Source organism: Staurois parvus, unplaced genomic scaffold (genome assembly GCF_062004578.1).
Source record: "Staurois parvus isolate SC_StPar_1 unplaced genomic scaffold, SC_StPar_1.0 ptg000052l, whole genome shotgun sequence".
Lineage (NCBI taxonomy): Eukaryota > Metazoa > Chordata > Amphibia > Anura > Ranidae > Staurois > Staurois parvus.
Genome location: NW_028317848.1, coordinates 5,169,557 through 5,182,027, shown reverse-complemented (window position 1 = coordinate 5,182,027; position 12,471 = coordinate 5,169,557). Strand labels below are relative to the sequence as shown.

Sequence of the window (12,471 nt, the reverse complement as noted above, 5' to 3'; positions counted from 1 at the left end):
ACACCCCCAAACCACTGGTGTTTCAATGGTGACATCTGTCACATTCTGTTTTACTTGACAGGAGGGGTGGTGGGAGCAGAATATATAGGAACTGTTCTTTTCCCATTTTCTTCCTGCAAATGCTGAAAGCTGGCTTCTCCTCTTCTCCCTCCCACCATAATTCAGCAGATGCAGGAGGAAAATGTTCATTATGCTATTCAATAAAAAAAAATTAGAAAATTTGAACCATTTATTTTTTTTCTTGGCCTGTGACTGGTTACCAAGTCATTTCAGTGGCCCTCGCTCTTCAAAAGGTTCAGCACCCTTGCCATAAAGGATAAGTTCACCTTTGGGAACATGTTCCCCATTCCACCCATTTTTAGGGTGCAACATGTAACTTGTTCCCACTCCTGCAGTTCTCTTCCCTCCCCGATTCTTCCTCCGCCCATGAAAGTGAGGGATCTTCAGTGATCTTCTCCCCACACCCGCTGCCACAATTTGAAAAGAGCAGAATTCTATGAATGATTACCTACAGGTTCCGTCAGCCTTTGCGGCTGACGGCTTGTAGTACTCAATGAACTGTGAGGGTGTAGGTGAAATGAAATCTCTTGTAGTTCATTGAGCTTCCGGGACTGAAGTAACTGCCTTCCCGTATCGGAGGTACGGACAGACAGCTACACTGATGGTCTGCAGGAGCCTAACATTGCACCCTCGATCTGCTGATCGTGGTAGTAATGCTTTACAGGCTCCAAAGAAAAAAAAAATGGAAAATACGTTTTGTTTTTGTTTTTGTTTTTTTTTAACCTGCAAAAAAATATGCATTTATTTTTTTTTAAAAGGTGAACTTTAAAACCAGTGTAGACTGGTGTGGACTTATTACTACTACTGGATTTTTCTATCATGTGGCTGACTGAAATGAAATCAGACCCTCTGTAATAATTGGCAGGCATGTGATCTAGGCTGGGAGCTAGATATAGCTGTTTTTTTACTTATGGCAACAAAAAGGTAAATTTCCATTGATAATACTGATGTGTTTTGGTACTGCTGATATGTCCTTGTTGATTCATGTCAAGTGTAACTCTTAATGGTCACTCTACTCTAATCTTCAGTACGGGGACTTCAGCAGATCCTATTGAATGCTCAGATAGTGCTAATTGGAATCCTAACTTTAAAGGGAACATATTCCTTCTATATTACAAGATCTGCAGCCAGCCAATATCACACCATGTTCAAAATGTGGTTTGAGTTTAGAGACCAGCATGAAGAATTACCAAGACAATGCATATCATTGACCCAAGTTTTTTTTCCTGCAGTGCCATTGCGTTTCTTGAAGCAATAGTATGTATAAAGTTTGGACAGGACCTTTTCTCCAAAACTCATCTGCTGTATGTGGTACTTTGGCTTCTCTGTGTGGTAAGTGAATGTTTTTTAACTTTATACAGAACCTGTTTCCTGTATAGATTATGAACTCCGCTTATTTCCAGGACAAGGAAAGCCTGGAAGTCAGGGCTGTAGAAATATACTGTGTGACAAACAAGTTCAGCAATAACTTAAAGGGACCCTAGAATCCTAAAGAAAATAGTACTGCTGTAAAGGAAGTGGGCAAGGAAAAGTAGCACTGCATATACTTAGAGAAGTATGAAGGCTACTATTGCTGCCTGTTATCGGAAAATACTAGTTTCCTGGCCACCATGATTCAGTGGCTTTATTTTCATGGAACGAGTGAAAAAAGAGCTCTGATTCAGTCCTGACATTACTTAATGCATGCTTATTTCTGAGTCAGTGGTCCAAACTATTGAATCCAGAAACAGCAAGGCAACTTTTTTTTTTTTTTCAGAAATGGTAGGCTTTTTATTGCTTTTCTTTTCTTCAGTAATAAAAGGGTAAGTTCACATTGCATAATAAAATCTGCCTTTTGCTGTTGTCTTGCTGTTGTTTCAGGTATCACCCGCTTGTGTAAGCAGGTGATACCTGAAACTTTCACTACGTGGTCGTGCTGACCAATACCCTCTCACCATTGCAAGCCTCATGATGCTGCACAGTCTCTGCAACTGTGTAGGAAAGTTTTCAAATGCTTGGACCTATATACTGGTGATGGGAGACGGTCATCACAGCATCTAAGTGCAGTGGGGACTGGACAGGGTGGGAAAAATATTGTAAGTTAGTTCACCTTTTTCATTTTGTGTGAAAAGGTGAACTAACTTTTAAGGTATTTCCTACACATGACATTAAGACCTTTCCTCTGGACCAATTAAGCCCAACCCCCTTTCTCCTCTGTGACACTAAAGTCATTTTATAGCTTATCAGGGACTTTCTGAATGACAAATCAGCCTGTCAAGCCCAGGTCTTCCATAGGCTAAAACTGCAGTGCTAACAGGAAAACAATATATGACTACAAGGGACCTTAGCAGCTAAGTCCACCTTTTTATAAAAAAAATAAATAATAATCAATGCACATTTTTTGCTGGTAAAATTTTTTTTCTTTTTTTTTCTTTTAGGAGCCTGTAAAGCATTGCACCCATGATCAGCAGATAGCGAGTGCAATGTCAGGCTCCTGCGGACTCTCAATACACGGTCTGTCAATTTCTGAAGTCCAGGAAGATCAATGAACTACGAGAGCACTCACCAGCACCCACACAGTTTATTGAGAACCTTAAGTCATTTGCCACAGTGGCAGATGGAACTTGTAGTCCATTCATTCACAGAACTCTGTGAATGAATGACACAGCTTTGTGGGCAGAGCCCTGCACGGGCACACTGTATTTTAATTGTGACAGTGGGTTCAGGGAGAAGATTCCCCGTCTGCTGTCACAATGGAAGGTCGGTGTGCCAGCAGGTGCTTTAGTAACATGTTGTATGTTACACCATGATTATGGGTATAACATCTAACATGTTCCTAAAGGTGAACTTATTCTTTAAACATGACACTTTCAAAACATAATAAGCCTTCATCATTGGATGAACCAAGTCCAGTGTCTACTGCTTGCTCTCTCCTTTATTGCAGGACCCCAATGTTTGTCTCATAAGTAAAGGTGAAATACCATGCAGCAAGTAGTTTATCAAAAAACTGCTAATGCAATCCAATAGACCCTGAGACTGTGCTAAAATCTTTTTTGTCATTTCCCTGCAACCTTCCTCTCAGCAAGTGTTTGAGTAAGGCTACAAATGTAGTGAAAGGGTAGTGCTGAGGACTTCCTGCCTGGTGTTTACAGCTACCTTTTGATGCTCTGATCACAGCTTCCCCTAATAATTCTGCTACTATTGAGTATGAAAAACAGTTGCCATATCACTTGCCTTCCCACAGTGCATTGTTTGAGGCTTAAACAACAAATCACTAGCCCCCAATGTTGTCACACTTGGGGATTTGCTTTGCCATTTAGTGGGCAATACCTGGGGATTTGAGCAGCTTCAGTGAATGTACAGTTAGACAGTAGGTGTGTGGGGGTAACCAGTGCCGGGACAGGGTGATCCAGGGCAAAGATGCCAAATGGCTTCTGAATACAGGAGCACACAGCCTGCATCACCTCCCGGCTGTCTCCTCCTGTCCGTGTCACTCCCAGCGCTGGACTGACTGTAGTAATGATGCTGCTGTCACTACTCCTGTCAGACTTGTAACAGAAGGAAAGAGCTCCCATTCCTACAGTAAACCATTGCATATAAAGTGCTTTTCTGTGTGACCTTACAGGTCCCCTAGAGTGTATTTTTGTGTATGTGAATAGGCATAGCTCTTATTAAAACATATTGCTGTATTCCTGTGCCCATTGCAGGCGATTACTACGTTCCTTTGCCTGTATGGAATGGTGTGGTATGCGGATCATTGTGGACAAAGACAGAAGGTATGAATTTTCCCTAACAGTACAGAGATCTGCCTTTTTCTTCTACTGGGAAAACTATATAAAAAGGGATCTGAACTTGCTGATTTCTCCTTCTCCTCCTGAAGACATTTCTATATTTGACATTCCTCCTATAAGAGAGAATAGTAGTGCAGATGTGGGTAGAATTGTCAGCCTGAACAGACACTGCAGTTGGCATATATTTTAATGTGACACGGTGCACGGGTTGAATGTGCCAAATCTGTCATGTAGAGCCCTGGACGTTCATTTATAATTACAAACAACAAATGCTACAAGTGTCATAGCTCCTGATTTTGTGTCTTCACCCTTATTAACCCAAGGGTGATCACACATTATGTAATTGTACAATGGAATGACTAATGCCATGGTTTAGCTGGTCCACTGCTCTGATAGCCTTTCTGTTTTTCTTGCAGACTTATTCAGAGTGTGATGACAGCACATATAACACAGACATTCCCTGGCAGCATGCAGAAAAAGTCGGTAAGTTATAGATGGTGGTTAAGAAAACACGTGTGCTGTTTTGGCACAATAATAGAATTCTTGGATTTTCTTCAGTCAATAGCTTGTTCAAGCGTTTGTGGCAGGATCTTTTCACTTAATGATCCTGGTGCATTTAAACACCAAAAATATCGATTAAGGTTGGCAAGACAAGAATAGTACCTGTTGCTTCAAGCTTTTTCTCTACATGAGCTGGAAGCACCCTGAAGGGTCCTGGACCCCATGTAAGCATGTGTTGGGACTTTTCTGAATTGAGAGGGAACTTGTTGAACGGTGGTATCTATACCCACTAGATCAGCCAGTGACTTACCTTAAAGTGGAACTTTACTCATTTAATAAAAAAGAATGTTCTATAGCAAGGAACATACATTCCACATTAATAATTATGCCATTGGCTCCCACTGCTGTCAATCACAGCCAGTGAGCCAATGAGGAGAGAGATGGGACCGAGCTATGGCTCTGTATGTGAATAGACATGCAGAGCAGCAGTTCGGGATTGAGCCTGCTTGGGTGCCCCCATAGCAAGCTGCTTGCTCTGGGGGCACTCTGCAGGAGGGGGAGGGGCAAGGAGTGCTGGTGGGGGACCCAAGAAGAAGTATTGGGGCTGCTCTGTGCAAAATGTGCAAAACCATTGCACAGAGCAGGTATGTATAAGATTGTTTTTTTTTTTTAATTGCCTTTAATGTCACTTTAAATGTTAAATCCAATTAAATTGGGGTTCTCATCAGGCATGTGTGTTGAGTAATAAATGACAACAGTGCTATGTGCATAAAGTTGTGTACTGATATTCTTGTGTTTTCACAGCTTATTCCTGCATGTGCAGTGGCAAAACCTGTTTTTGCCACTGCACGTGCACACAGATGCCCCGAAAAACTCAATAATCCCCAGAATCCCCACCACAATCCCCACAGCTCCCCACCACAATCCCCACAGCCCACAAATAAAACACTACCGAAGGGCATTGAGAAAAACATGTAACTCTTAACCAAAATGTAAACACCGAGCAAACTTTGTTGGAACATCATCCTTCATAACCCATTTTTTAACACAATCCCTTTTTTTTAAGCAGCAGAAGTGCCCCAGAAACACAGCGAGGGACCCACATACTCCAGAAGAAAGAACCGCAGAGGAAAAGTAACAAATGGTCTTAGTAAAAAATAAGTGATACAGTGACAGTAAGCCTTAGCACAGATCTGGGGGTTTATCCTGGTTCTGAAAATGAATATATTTTGGGTGCGTCCAGACCAAGAAAGTAGAGAAGGCTCTAGGATGGAAACCAATCATTGGCAAGATGATTCTTAATCAAGTTGAGTGTTAAAGATGCAAGACTTTTTTTTTTCCCATATCATTAGCCTTTCTTGCCAATGTGACATTGGTGTCTATTGGAACTTTGGATCACCTGTCATAGGCACCAAGGATGTCCCACAACAGCCAACCAACTGTACTACATAACCACGAGGGTAATTGCTGCCTGTGGCCTCCAGACTTTTACTTTTTCATATGCTGCTTGACTTCAACAACGCTTCTCTCTTGCCTCCTGCTTAAACTGATTATTGCAAACGCTTCTACTCCTCAAGCCTGGTTGTGTTATTATGTGTTGTGTGGTATTAGAGATTTTCCATTTATTCTCACTTGTTAAATATATATATGTATATGTGCTGGGTTCATGAACTTGAAAACACTACCAATTGCGTTAAGCTTCTAATTGTTTTGATTTTAGGTGTATAATGTAAAAGACCCAATCACCTGTTTAGTCCTCCAGCACTGTTTTAGATGATGGAACCTACCATGGCCTACCTTGCACAGGGTTGTTCCACTTCAAGGGGGGTGCTGGTTGTGCATATGTAGTCTGTTGGGCTTGTTTAGTAGCAGCTCTGAGAGAGATGATCTGAAAAAATGCAGAAAGCCATAACAGAAAATGTAGACAGCCATAACCAACTCATAGCCTGCAATCATCTTTAATAGTGAAAACAAATCTGCATTTTATGATGTACTGATTTGGAGGTGTTTATAGGATATGAAATTTTATATTCCCCTCTGCAATCATATTTCATATTGATGATTTTTTTAAAACTTTTATTACAAACATCCTCTAGTGGTTACACTGTATGCTAGATAGTGCAGCTAGGACCCTTGCTGAACAGCAGCTACAAGAAAATCACTTGCCAGTTAAACCTTAGAATTGCCTGACCTTAATGTATAGACTGATATCCATATGGGAGGGGAAGTAAAAGACACAAGTGTCTTACAAACAAGAAATAGAATATATTTTATGAACCTCAGCAAATGCTGCCAAGATGTAAGTTAATATCAGATTTATATGTTTATCTTAGAATACAGAAAACTGTTTTTAAAAGACAAAAGGTACATTAAGTTCCAGAATTTGAATTGCATAATTGTTAGGAGCACCGGGGTAATCTATAGTGGCCATAGACGTGAGATGGACAGTGTAGATATTGAGAATAATTTGTTCAAGCATATACATTTTAATAATGCAATCATAACCTTTTGTTTGCTTAAATGTCCTCTGAAATAATCCTTGGACATGCCTTAAAATTTTGGGCAATTAATGTTTTTTGAAAGCTGAATTCTGAAATATCTTTGAAAGCCATGCAACAGCGAACATAAAACAGAATCATTAAAGGATGAGTTCACCTTTGGGAATGTGTTACATGTTACACCTGTTTTTAGGGTGGAACATGTAACATGTTCCCATAGCCACAGCCAGCAACCAGCCGCCCCTCCCTCTGACAGACTTCTGCTTGTACGATCTGTCAAATTTGATAACCGCGCAGCCGTGTGGGGCTCCGCCCACACGGACACATCATTCACGGATTTCCGTGAATGAATGAACTGCAAGTCCTGACACCTTTAGCGGCTGTGGGCTTGTAGTTTTCATTGAACTCCACGGTGTGGAGCCCCATGGTAGTTCCTTTAAAGCTTCCTGTCAAAATATCTGCTTGGTTGTACATCCCGTACGGCAAGCAGATATTCGGACAGGTCTGCAGGAGACCTGCATGGCATCAGTGATCTACTGATTGATAGTGCAGTACTTTCCAGGCTCCTGTAGACACAAATAATAAATGCACTTTTTTTTTTACCTGCAAAAAATGTGCATTTATTATTTTTGTCTAAAAGTTGAACTTATCCTTTAAACCCTTGATTTTTAAGACTATGATCTTTTGTAATGTTCTTTCTGTTTGTTAGTCCCCAGACATAGTATGACCATTGATTTGTACTTGAGCTTTCCGAATCTCCTGGTCTGACGATCATTGAAGGGCCCTCCACCCAATTATAGACTTAGTGGATGTAGAGTTAGACCATCTGATCATTCCTTATACCTCTCAGGGACTTTGCTGTGGCTGTTCCTGGGTCCAAACACCTGTGTACACATTTGGGTGGGTGAACTCTTTGCACATATTTAAAAAGCAGTTAATCTGTTATTCAGTAAACATTTGCAGCAGGTGGTGAATCTTTCTGGTGCATGCCTTTTAAATGGCAGTGATTTGATTCACCACCAGTGAATGTTTGGTGAAAATCATTCACTGCCTTATAAATATGACCCAGTAAATCTTAAACAAAAAATGATCCTATCTTGTCTTTGGACAAATTTAGCCCTGGTTCAAACTGGTGGGACTTCAGGTGCAACATGTGATTTATAAGTCGCATCTAATGTATTTCTATGGCACTGTCTTAATCGGTGTGATTTGAAGTAGCACGATTTCATAAATAGTTCCTTCCTTACTTTTTTCTGATTTCATTACGTCTTGCAATGACTTCTATTAAATGAAGTCGCAAGCCACAGTGAAATTGGAGGTACAAATCGCACTGATCTGCAGCTTTGAAATCAATACTTGAAGTATCGCAATTTCGGAGTTGCATTCAGTGTGAACCAGGGCTCACTCTGCTCTTCTTCGCTATATTTATCAATATATTTAAATATTGCAATATCCGCATGTCCTACCTCCAGCATTGTCACAAACAAGCATTGAAACAAAGCTGATGGACCCAAAACTTTCATTATTTTGTATTGTGTGGATTATCACGTTTCAAAAGAATTGCAGGAAAAAGATAAACTGTTTTATGCCAAACATAAAAGATATCGGGATTGTGTGCCATTTAGAGCTGAACTCCACTCAGATATATACTGCATTAAAAAAAAATCGCCTATTTTATAAATTCATTAAAAATCATTAAAGTAGAATTGCAGACTAAACCTAACTAGTCTTAAAAATGCTCTCTCCCCAACACCTAACACCTATTTTGACTAACCTGTGCAAGAAAGATGTATATATTTGCCTATTTTTAGTCATCTCTGGTTCGGTCATGCAATCAAATCCCCTTTGTCAATCAGTAGTGGCTGCAGGGGAGAGGAGGGAGCACAGACAACAGATGGGCCATTGGAGCCTATGGTTGATGTCACCGCTCCAGACATTCCCAGCTGCTGTCGAGTGCTCTCTCCTCTCCCCTACGACTGCTGCTAGCTGACACAAGGGATCATGTGATTGGACTGGAGGGGGCAGAATATGAATAAGTATATACATCTTTCTTACACAGGTTAGTCTGGAATATTGCTTTAAAGTGGAACTTTAAGTAAGAAAAAAAAATGTTTAAGAACCGGAATGATTTAAATGCAAAAGAGACATACTCCATCTCTTTTGCATTAAAGTTCCTTACCTGCCTGTGTGCTGCTGTACAGTGACTGGTGGAGAGCTCTGAGACAGCACAGTATTGGAATGAAGGTTAGTATAGTTCTGTACAGTGACTGGTGGAGAGCTCTGGGACAGCACAGTATTGGAATGAAGGTAAGTATAGTTCTGTACAGCGACTGGTGGAGAGCTCCGGGACAGCACAGTACTGGAATAAAGGTAAGTATAGTGCTGTACAGCGACTGGTGGAGATCTCCGGGACAGCACAGTACTGGAATGAAGGTAAGTATAGTTCTGTACAGTGACTGGTGGAGAGCTCCGGGACAGCACAGTACTGGAATGAAGGTAAGTATAGTTCTGTACAGCGACTGGTGGAGAGCTCCGGGACAGCACAGTATTGGAATGAAGGTAAGTATAGTTCTGTACAGGGAATGCTGGAGAGCTCTGGGACAGCACAGTATTGGAATGAAGGTAAGTATAGTTCTGTACAGGGAATGCTGGAGAGCTCTGGGACAGCACAGTACTGGAATGAAGGTAAGTATAGTTCTGTACAGGGAATGCTGGAGAGCTCTGGGACAGCACAGTATTGGAATGAAGGCAAGTATACTTCCACTTTAAGTGTATGTGCTTGCTTCCATTTATTTTTTATCTGTTTGTACAGCACTTAAACTGTGAAAATGCTTAAAGGGGAAGAGCACAGGGGTGACCTCATCTACTCCGTTCCCTGTGCTTTCAATAGGTATGAGGGGAGGTCCTTTTACCATGCGGCATTGCTTAAAGGGAACCTGTTGTCATGTCTGTGTCACATGCGCATTCTAATTCCAGGTGATTAAATCACCAAAATGAGCATGCTCCTTCAAAAACAAGTCAGAGATGGCAGCATCCCTTTGTTCCTTTTTACTGTAGTAGGGAAAATGAGGTCACTGACCTGGCTGTGCTGTCTGGCAGGAATGGCTAGATTGGAAATCACAGAACTGGCCAAACAGAATGATAAATTCTTTGGCAGTTCAAACAATTCAGTTGTGTATTTCCTCGGTATGTAGCTGTTTCCCTAGCACTGAGTTTTTGGATTCTCGTTGTGGCTTTCTGCATCCTCCTGGCTCTTTGCTGCTTCTCCTTACTAAATAGGCCTATGCATATACTCAGAATGCAGGCTGCATGTGCTTTTTTTTTTTGTTAATTAAATGCTTTTCTGCATTGACTGTTTCATAACAAAGTGAACACAAAGCACAGCTAGGTAAAAGAAAAGCTTCCTCTATTTTTTGCTAGTCTGTATTGTTTCAAAAACAATCGTTATAGTGTACTAGAGGTTATACCTCTCATGATAGTATTATGAGGCATTTCTCCAAGGGTGTGTGACGTGCAATGACTATCAAAGTGCGGTAACTAATAGCAACCATGTTTCAGGTTGTACTAAAATACAGTAAACCGTAATCAGATGGATTGCTGGGGGGATACTGCATATTGGGCTTGATTTACTAAAACTGGAGAGCAAAATCTGGTGCAGCTGTGCATGGTAACCAATCAGCTTCCAGGTATTATTATCAAAGCTTAGAATAAGTTCACACCTATGCAGTTTGCGTTTGATCCGTTTCTGCAGTGTGGTTTGCGTTTTTGCACATGCGTTTTTGTTTTTCTTGTTGCTAGGCAGATTAAAACGCATTAAAAACACTCTACATGCTTTTCTGCAGCGTCTCCATTGAAGTCTTTTAAACACAAAACGTTGCGTTTTTGGTTCTATAAACGTCCCTGACCCTTTCCAAAAAAAACGCACCAGGTGAAAACACGGAGATGTGAACCTGTCCCATAGGAAATCATGTTAAATGGACTACTGTGCGTTTCTGCAAAATCGCTGCGGAAAACATAAGTGTGAACCTAGATTTAATGAAAAAGCTGAAGTTAATAGCTGATTGGCTACCATGCACAGATTTTTGCACTCCCCAGTTTTAGTAAATGACCCCCTGTGTCTTTGCAAATTTTGTTACCATCTTGAGGTGGAACTGAAATTAAACGTTTACTCCACCACCCTCATCCTCCCCACCACCAATAATATTTAAAAGACTTCAGTGCACAAATCAGTACATACTCAGGTCTACATTGAGGTTTAAGCAGCCAGCTAGCATGTAGGCCAGCAGTTGTCAACTTACAAGGTATGGGGGTCCTCATTCTGTATAAGTAATGCTACATAAAACTGCCAGAGAATGCAAACTTATTAGAAGAGACGGTCAGAGAGTTTTGGTTAAAGACTGAATACACACTAAAGGAGAAGGTGAGAAACTAAATACACGTTAATCTGGCAATACACTGCTGGATGTTTTTTTTTTTGTTCAGCCTGTAGGTTAACTCCTCCATCCACCTAACAGTGTGGATGGAGGAATCTTACTGCAGGCTATTTTATTCTGACAGCCACTGCCCACAGCTGTCGGAATACCCAAACAGCAGCTGCATGTGTTTTGATACTGCTGCTGTTTGGCTGACAATTTCACATGGCTCCTTCAATTTTTAAATAGAAGTATGTCAGGCAAGAGTGGACAGATGAGATCACCCACTTAGTAAATTTTGGACATTCCATCAGAACCCAGCTAAAATTCAAACTATGTATGGCCAGTTTCACATTCAACTGCTAGAGATCACTTCTACCATAAGCTCTTTACAAACGCCCCTGGTACTCACTGCTGGGGTCCAAGGATCACTTGACAGGCAGCAAAGGGGCGCATTAGGGCCTTAGGCTAGAGCTTGGGCACAAGGGACCTTGTGGTACCCTGCCCAACCAGACAGGAGGAATAGATTTCAAAACTGTTCATAACTCATCTGATCTGAGGTCTCTACTTTTCATTGCTAGTGTGGTGGGGAGAGCAAAAGGGGCAAAAAATCAGTTCCACTTAAAATATGCCTTTATGTATCTACTTATATTTTGGTTGTTTATGGCCATATTATTGTGTTTTTTTTTTTTTATAAACAGTATATTATGTACGTGTTAATGCATTTGTGCTGGTCAGTTATCATTTCTGCCAACGCCTGTGAGCAGGTTGGTAGAAGAACTCATGACAAATGCCACAATACTCCAAAAAGCTGTAATAGAATCTCGAGTGACCTATTTAGCACACTTTTCGGTGGACTAATAATTGCTGTTTTCAGTAATCAGAGAGAGACGGCGCTTGTACCAGCTACTTTTTGCCTACAAGAGTATTCTGAACATCACTGAGGTACAAAATAAACTATTAATGGAAAATAAGTTGTGTTTTTTGTATTTAGTGTGTTCTGTCAGTATGGCATTAAAAACCTCAGGGCTGGTTTACACCCTTGAAACGCAGTCTGGATGCATTGCTGCATACGTGTTTTGGACACGTTCCGGTGCATTTTTGATGCATTCAATTGCATTTTGTTCAACCCTCTATGTTTCTCCGCCTTAAATAGGGACAGGATCATTCTAGTGTGTTTTTGTTGCGTTTACCTCTTTCCAGTACACTTCATTGCAGAAAAAAATGTAG

At 41.0% G+C, this 12,471-nt stretch overlaps 1 protein-coding gene across 3 annotated transcripts in view; it reads left to right on the top strand.

The window, feature by feature from the left end:
• Positions 1 to 12,215, top strand: part of PTDSS1 (phosphatidylserine synthase 1) — a 61,120-nt gene extending 48,905 nt beyond the window's left edge. For 2 of the 3 annotated variants that reach the window (XM_089666639.1, XM_089666637.1), the window contains 4 exons: positions 1,293 to 1,392; positions 3,747 to 3,815; positions 4,247 to 4,313; positions 5,398 to 12,215. In XM_089666639.1, coding sequence (XP_089522765.1) covers positions 1,293 to 1,392; positions 3,747 to 3,815; positions 4,247 to 4,313; positions 5,398 to 5,492 — 331 coding nt within the window. In that variant the 3' untranslated portion in view covers positions 5,493 to 12,215. The remainder of the gene's footprint in view (positions 1 to 1,292; positions 1,393 to 3,746; positions 3,816 to 4,246; positions 4,314 to 5,397) is intronic. The other variant, XM_089666638.1, reaches the window with a different exon arrangement.
• Positions 12,216 to 12,471: the final 256 nt, after the last annotated feature.